This window comes from Mus pahari, chromosome 2, assembly GCF_900095145.1.
Source record: "Mus pahari chromosome 2, PAHARI_EIJ_v1.1, whole genome shotgun sequence".
NCBI lineage: Eukaryota > Metazoa > Chordata > Mammalia > Rodentia > Muridae > Mus > Mus pahari.
In genome coordinates this window covers 144,691,764-144,700,252 of record NC_034591.1, presented here as the reverse complement: position 1 = coordinate 144,700,252, position 8,489 = coordinate 144,691,764, and the positions used below count along the sequence as shown (strand labels likewise).

Here is an 8,489-nt window from a genome sequence, read left to right as displayed (position 1 = left end):
CACAGTTTTGCCAACAAAGTCAAAAAATCAAAAGTGAAATCAATCTAAAATATGCTGGTGATTGTTCTTTTACACTCAATATTCCCCACTAACTCTTTAAGGAAGTAGAACTTTAAGTTAGTAAAATTTATTGTGAAAATATAAATGTGAAGTTATTTATTCAAAATTCTTGGGGTAATAGCTGATTTAAGGTTCAGTTTTTTTTCCAATGCAAGAGATGAGAACATCGTGTTCTGACCTAGATGTAGAACTGCCAGGGCCACTCAAGGCACAGAGAATAAAGTATGGAGGATCTGAGGAAAACCAAAGCCCTTGACATCACTCTTTGCCTGACTGTACATGCCGCACACACTATCAATAATACATCTCAAAGTGTCACATTAAGGAAGCAGGCTTTATATGGGGGACTATATGCTATATACTACCTCAACAGATTTACCTCATTTTTTCATTCAGAAATCATTTATTACAGTGTCTTCTAAAATGCATGCACTAAATCTGTTAGCATAAACAATGACAAGGAATAACACTGGAATATATTTGAATGCAGTTTTATTTAAGCAAAGGCAAATATTTGTCACATTTTCTTCATAAAAGAAGCACTCCAGGAAAAAAAATTTTAAAAGTTTTATTTTCATATCTTTTATAAACTCATAGAATTAAATATGCTACTTCTTGCAAATATATGTCAGTTTGTTTGCACAATTTTCTTCCATATAAACTTCTTTTGATTTATAAGATACACAGAAGTTTTTCATATTAGCTTTAAGATGAGAAAACCTAAAATGAAAGAAATTCCAGTTATCGCAAAATTATATAGCATTCAAACACCTAAGAGAATACAAGACTGTTACCCTATATATAAATGTCGAAAATCCAATCCATTGGATCTCCATAACCTGTAATTCTTATCAGTAATATGGTAGTAAACCACAAAGTTCTAATCAGTGTGTAATTGTAAATGTCAATTAATATTTCAACTAATGGCAAAGGATGTCAATTGGTTGTTAGGGTAGAGAGAGACAAATTCAAAAGTAAATAAAGAAAGAAGACTGTGAGCAGGGGAGCATGATATTGACAAGATCAAGGCCCTACATTAGATCCATGACACCACAGTAAAAAACAACAACAACAACAACAAAATACAGCAAAACAAACTATGAATAACTCACCTAAGTATGCATTTGCACACCACGGTTATTTGGTCTCATGGTAAATGCAGTATTAAAGATCAGAGAGGTTACTAATGACATATTGCAGGCGACATTAGATCTTTTAGAATGCAGTCATTGATTTGACAGGACAGGGGACAGAATACTGAACTAGGGAGGTTGCTCCTGAACCATAGAATTAAAGGAATTTACGCTAAATAAAGGTGTGCTAACTTATCACCAGCCAAATAAAAGGAGTTGCTAGTTAAAGCTATCATTTCCTGAGGTGGCTGGGGAAAGCTCCTTCCTGGGGTGGGGTGGGGAGGTTGTGGGGAGAAAGAGGCTGTTGACACTGATAGTTGGTTGATCCAAATCAGGAAAGAGGGTGTCAATGCCATGGAGAAAGCCTTCGCCTACAGAGCCACCGTCTAACCTCCTGTAAGGCCACTCTGCACTCCCAACCGCTGTGACCATAAAACTCAAGCCAAGCCCAAGCCCACCACCAGCTTTTGGCCAAGGACTTTCCAGGCAGGACCAGCCAGAGCTGGCCCCAGGTTAGTTCCAGCCCTTGGGCCCCCACTCTATTCTCAGCTCCTCCACAGCTCTCTATGGCACCTGGGTGTCAAAGAGCCTGAGAACCAGATGGCCCGACCTCCTTGAAGGCCCAAGGGGCCCGCTGTCCTGCACTTCAGACTGCACTTCCCCACCCCCAGAGTATTGTCTCAGGGCCTCCCCACAGCCTAACACCTGCCTGGTGATGGCCTGGGATAAGCTCCTTCAACTTCCCTTGTCTTGCTTGCCCCAGACAGGGTATGAGGATAATGTTCATCTGTGTGGAGTTTGCTTTCTAAACACCTGATGCCACATGACTACTTACACCCTAGAGGGTAGAACCGAATGGTCTTCCCACAGCCACTGTCTGCAAGTTTCATTATAGTAAACTCCAATCCAAAAGAAAGACTTCAAAGAGAAGAAATTCTGAAAATGAGAAAAGATATTTATGGCTCCCATCATCATCTTCCCATCAGCTCTACAGAGGTGACTTTGAAACTGTTGACTCCATCTGTACATATTGATTCTATGTCTGAAGTCTGTAGTCTCACACACATGATGCTCTATTACAAGACATGCCCAAGCTATGAAAAATACAAATTTTCTGCTCTTGTGAGAGATTTGAGAGGAGAGTGAGGTTTAGTTTTTACAATATTTCCATGGGCTTCTTGGAGACTCACTTTACTGTGTTACCTTGAGGTATCTAATAACAAGACTCTGTATTGGGGAATTACAACAAAGATAATTTATCTTTATTCTGTCATCATGACTGGAGTTAGAAAAAATTCTCTGTCACTGTTACTTGGTCTTCTAGACCATGTGAGCCATGTTGTCTTGTTTTGTTGTTGGTTTTTTTCTCTCTGGCTGATCTGTTACTAAAAACAAGTATATCTTTCTGAATTCATTACATATATTTATGCATTTATATGTTTGTTTGTTTGTTTGTTTGTTTGTTTGTTTATTGGTGCTACTGAGGACTGACTTTGGGCCCTACATGTATGTACCACTGAGCTACATTATTCAATGCCCTATATTCCTAATTTTTTAAAGAGAGATAGAAGGCTTCTTTTAAGTTGCCAGGCTCATCTTTAACTCACTCTGTCACCTAGACAGATCTTGACTTTGTAACCCTCTAGCCTTGGGTTCCCAAGGAAATGGGATTACACACCTGTGCCATCAGGCCCAGGCTCAATATTTCTTTCTGTGAAGTGTAATTTCAAATATCATTTCGCTATTTCTATTTTCTTCACATAATACATAGGTCTACTTGACATGAGGAGTACAACAAAATACAGAACAGTTTTATCCTCAACCATGGATCTAGTGCTAAATTTAAACAAGTGTAGGTGACATTCCACTTAACCTATTTCATCTCTTAGGGGATCTCACACCTAGTAACTCACAGTTGCAGAACTTACCATCTCCTCTTTGTTCATCCTTATGAGACTAGAGTTAAGAGACAAGCAGGCACGCTGACTCTCTCTCCAAATTAGCTCTTCCTTGGAGAAGTAATAACAGCTGCACCTGAACCAGACCCAGTTCTCTGGACAGGGATGATGGAGCCCTAGAGAAGGAGCACCTATCACTCTACTGAAGAGATTCACAGGTCCTGATTATGCTTTTCACTTGTTCAAAACAGAGACTTGCCCACTTGCAACACTGTAAAAATATTCTATAAAGACAATGAAAGGCATTATAATAAAACTATGAACTGAAGACACATACTTCTGTTTTTCTTTTTATCTGAACTTTTACACAGTTTCTATTTCATAGAACACATTTCTGCTTCTGATCTTTCTCATTGCTGAGCCATTAGTTTTTCTAAGTCAGGGTGGAAACACCCCTTTATAGAATCATTAGGTTCTGTTTTTTGTTATTGTTGGAGAAATTGCCCTTCCAAAAGTTGTTCTCATGTTATTCCTATTCCATAGAAAACCATGGAATCTCACAAGAATGTACATGCTGTATACAGAGGTATGAAATAACACCAACAGTACTTCTGTATTGTGTTACAGTTGGTTATCCAAAAGACTCTGTTCCATATTAATGTAAGTTGTTAAATGTCTGGGACCATGTCCTGTCCTTATTATTCTGTCCTGTCTTAGTTATTCTGAAGTGTCTTGCCTATGAACTATCTGCTACTCATGGAAGTAATATAAGTAATAAACATATTTTCCTGATTGAATCTGTGCACCAAGGCTGGGAAATCAACACCTACCTTCTTGTTGAATAGTAGAAGATGATCTTTCAGAAGATACTACAAGAATAGTCCATAACACAATTAGTTCTTTTATATTGACACATTACAGAGTTAATAAAAAAAGAAAGAAATTAAAAAAAAAAAACCCTTTTGTTCTAGAGCAACAAATAAGCAATTTTAGAGACAATGTTAAAAATGAAGTAGTTTTCATTATTGTTTTCTGGTGATGGTACCAGAGATCCAAGCCAATATCCCACACATAGTAGACAAGCACTTCACTGTACCCAGAGCCAGGGAGAAACTTGATAAGTTTCTGCAAACCTGCCCGAGAGGAGAAGAGCCACTCACAGGTTGTGGGGAAGTTGATCACCATGACTACAAGCATCAGGAGAAGGCACATGGCACCAAGCAAACCAGAGAGGAGCCTCCATGGAGGTGAGCAATTCCCTGAGAAAGATAAACCCAAGAGTGGAATCAAAGGCATCCGGCAGTGGCGTGAGGTGATAGGATGGGCAAGGTTGATCCAGGGATTGCTTTCATCAGCAGAGCATTCCAATGATTCGATTCTGATTCTCATAGCCAGTGTGTTAAATTTTTCACCCAAGTTTTAAAGCAAACAATGGCACATTGGTTTTTAAAAATTCCTAAACAACAGTAACATATTTATTTATTTACTGAACATCACAAGTACCTGGAACTAATGTATCTGGAATGTTCCATGGAACTAGTTTAATATCTTTAATTTAAAACAGAGTTCAGTAGTCAATGTAGGAAATATAAGTTAAGTCAAAAACATCAGTGAGTAATTCACAATTTTGTAAACACAGGAATGAAAGTAAAAAGCCTTTTTATTGAAATTTAACATTTAATAGAACTGGGCCTTTTATTCCTATATTTGGCCTCAAACACTACTCTCTAGCACCCTCTTTAGGGTGATGAGGGTGTGTGTGTCTATTGGGGGAGCTAAACAAGAATACAACTTGAAACATAAATGAGAAAAGACTGTTTAAGCTCTGAATTCTTCTCAGTACAGGTGATTGCATTCTGAACTAGGAAGCCAAATGAACCACGTTTCATTAGTCCTTTTCCCTTCCATACTTCCTGACTCTTTTCTTTAACTCAGAAAGCGCGTATCAAGGTTTATAGTGTGTCATGCAAGGATGAGACTTACTAATGAAGCTGAGAATGAGGGTTGGCCACACTCCCAACACTTTCTAGTGCATCTACCTGGTTAGCACTGGTCAGATGAATGGACTCTACCTTCTCTCTGCTGGCAAACAGCCTGGGAGGGAGTCACATCCACAATAGACTCAAACTTCACCTGGATGCTCAGTGCCACACAGCAGTCTGCTTCCTCTTGGCCAGCGTTTCTCATCTACTTGGCTTTTCTTTCCTTTTGCCTTGTTGCTAATATTCTCTTCCAAACATTCACCACTGAATGGACACAATCTCCTCTTAGGAGAAAAAACAACGAAGATCGACATGCTCTAAGTGAACATTCTATGGAAGCCTAGAGTGCTTCATTGAAATGGGATTTTGCTGTCTTTTCATTTGTGGAAGAGTTTTCAGACTACTAGCATTACTCTGGGAAGCTTAATTCGTGCTTTACTCTCTCCACTTTAGCAGTATTCCTCACTGTATTTTAAAAAATAAGATAAGTCTGAAGATGAAGGTGGCATTATGGTTCCTAGCACTTCGCCATTCAAGCTCAGATTTTCTCTTCCTTCCTTCCTTCCTTTTCTTCTTCCTTCCTTCCTTCCTTCCTTATTTAGCAATCTATGAATTGTCTTCTGCCAACTCCTAATCTCCCTTTCTATATCTAAACTTGGATCTTCCAGACATTTAAGGCAAGCATGTGATAACCAGAGGAGCAACCCATAAATGAGCTATAACCTATAACTACATAAACTGCATGAAACCTTCACAAAGAATTGTTTTTATCTTTGCTTATATCCAACTTGTTTCAAGTTGCAAGTCTGAAGGAAATATATTCACCTTTTATTTGTTTCAGGATATTATGAGAGTAAAGTTTCAGAGTCTCCTGCACGCAATACCCTGGTCAGAAACCCATCAGCCCAACCAAGTTCATAATGTCCCAGAACAAGACTCCAAAACCCAGTGCCCTGGGCAGCTATATCCAGTAATTTTTTCATACTTTAACTTCTATAATTGTATAGCCAGGGAGTTCAGTTCTATCCTTTTTCACTTCTTAAAAGTTTATTTTTCCATTCAAGGCTAAAGCAAATCTCTCTTTAACGGCAAGCAATGTATATCCCTAGTATTCAACAAACCTTGACCTTAACCTGAATTTTCAACCATCTCCCTGTGCTTACTGAATACAATATCATACCTTCACCACTGATGGTTTTTGCTGTGTTTTTGTGCTTCTTAAGATGTTTCTGGTATTTTTTCCTCTGCTCAATGGATGACAATTCATTTGAATGAGGCGTAATCTTAATATTGTTCTTTGCTTTACTCTTCTGCTGGGAATTCACATTTAGGGTAGAACGGGTTACAGGTGCTTCATCCATCTTTATAAAGACAAAAGTGCTGTGAGGAAAGGAATGTAAATATCGGCCTATCATAATCTGGGAAGATGTACTTTAGTAAAAATGAGTAAAATAATAATTCTAAAAGATTTTGTGTTGAGGAATAGATATGACCATATGCTTTTATGAATGTATGCTTTCAACTTTGAAGCCTAAAATATATGAAAACAATACCAAAAGCTTAGAGGTAAACTAACTTTAGTTAGTTAATTATTTTCTTAAAATAGTGAGGTACTTAGGCTCCAATCCAGCACCTTGTGCATGCTACATAAGTGCTTTATCGGTGGGCTAAATATCCAGTCCTTGGTTTTTGTTTGTTTGTTTATTTTGACAGATTCTCACTACACAACTGACAGGTCTTGAACTTCTAATTCTCCTGGCCAAATTAGTTTTTAAATAAATGTGACTAGACTGATTGTGTAGCTTATTAGTACAGTATTTGCTTAGCATGTATAAGGTACTAAGTTTATCTCTAGCAACACACATACATACACAAACACATATGCACAAAAAAAGAGGCAAGGAAAAAAGGAAGGAAGGAAGGAAGGAAGGAAGAAAGAAAGAAAGAAAGAAAGAAAGAAAGAAAGAAAGAAAGAAAGAAAGAAAGAAAGACAAAAGGAACTCTTGTCTTTAATATAAAATGAAAAATAGTATTCAAAGATCCAAGAGGCAGAGGCAGGTACATTCCTGAGTTTGAAGCCAGCACCTGATCTACATAGCAAGTTTTGGACCAGCCAGGGCTGTCTAGTGAAACTCTTTCACAAAACCAAAAAAAAAATAAAAATAAAATAAAAAAATAAAAAAATAACAAACAAAATTGAAACAAAAAAAATTCTGAAGTAATTAATTAAAATACTTTAAAAGATAAAAATCGCTTAGGAACATTTTTTAAAATTTGTATTGTTATTCAAGGAGTGTGGTTTGTCAAATGAATAAACAACAACAGCAACAACAAAAGCAAGATAGATAAAATATATTAAACTCAAAGTGGGAGGAAAATTAATTGTATGCTATTTGCTAATTTTGACTCTTGGTGGCAGAGCTGAGGAACACTGACCAGAATGCCATCACTTATTTGTGATTCAGGTTCCAGAGACGCTTTCCTGTGAAAATTGTGATACCAAGCTGGGGGTCGTGGTATCTTTACTTTGGACTGTCATTGGTTTCTGTAGATTGGGAATAAGAATCAAATAAAATGGAACCTTGCTTTCTTGTGTACTCTGGTTAGTGTTTATTTTCAATTAAAATGTCTTAAGCAGGGCTGGAGAGATATCTCTGTAGTTAAGAACACTAGCTGCTTTTCCAGTGAACTTCCCAGAACCCACGTGGTGGCTCACAATCCTCTGTAACTCCCAATCCAGGCTATCCTGTGCTCTCTTGTAGTTGCCTGGGGCACCAGGTACACACAGGGTGCACAAGCCTGTATGCAGACATAACACCCATACGTATAATATAAAGATATAATAAACAATTTTAAAACATGCCATGAGGGAGCTTTACTCCCCCAAGAACAAATTATATTAGTTATATATTCCAAACTCTCAACCAGAAGTGATCCGACATACCTGAAGCAAAGAGGGAATCCCAGGCACAGATGCTAAAACTTTAATATGTGCTAATCAGCAGACTCTGGAGAAGCATATGTAATACAGAACTAGAAGCAGGGGAGGAAGCTGCTTGATCACACTTCACAGCCCCATAGCAAAGTCCTCACTAATGCTTTACATTTCCATTTAGCACCCACAATATGGGTGAGAGCATGGCTTAGAACTCAAGTAAGATCATGTGTCCACCTCTGATTAATACTCAGGAGGCTGTACATTCATTCCCAGGCACAGCAAGTCATAGATGTTGAAATCAACAAGCAAACATTGATGTAATCAAATATTCCAGTCCCACTAAGAACATTTTCACTAAGATGTCATAAGGACTCTCTGGAACCACAGCTCAAGTCAGAATGGCATGAGAATAATGTGTGTGCATCTCTCTCTCTCTCTCTCTCTCTCTCTCTCTCTCTCTCTCTCTCTCTCTCTCTCT

At 38.0% G+C, this 8,489-nt stretch overlaps 1 protein-coding gene across 1 annotated transcript; it reads right to left on the bottom strand.

Annotated features, from left to right (window-relative positions):
* Positions 1–535: 535 nt before the first annotated feature.
* LOC110317359 (killer cell lectin-like receptor subfamily E member 1) lies at positions 536–8,097 on the bottom strand. Its single transcript, XM_021191803.1, has 7 exons — positions 8,018–8,097; positions 6,254–6,453; positions 4,252–4,350; positions 3,922–3,960; positions 3,122–3,267; positions 2,029–2,129; positions 536–780 (listed from the first exon to the last, which is right to left on the bottom strand). The coding sequence occupies exons 2-7, from the start codon at positions 6,432–6,434 to the stop codon at positions 669–671; spliced, it is 678 nt and encodes a 225-aa protein (XP_021047462.1). The 5' UTR covers positions 6,435–6,453; positions 8,018–8,097; the 3' UTR covers positions 536–668.
* Positions 8,098–8,489: the final 392 nt, after the last annotated feature.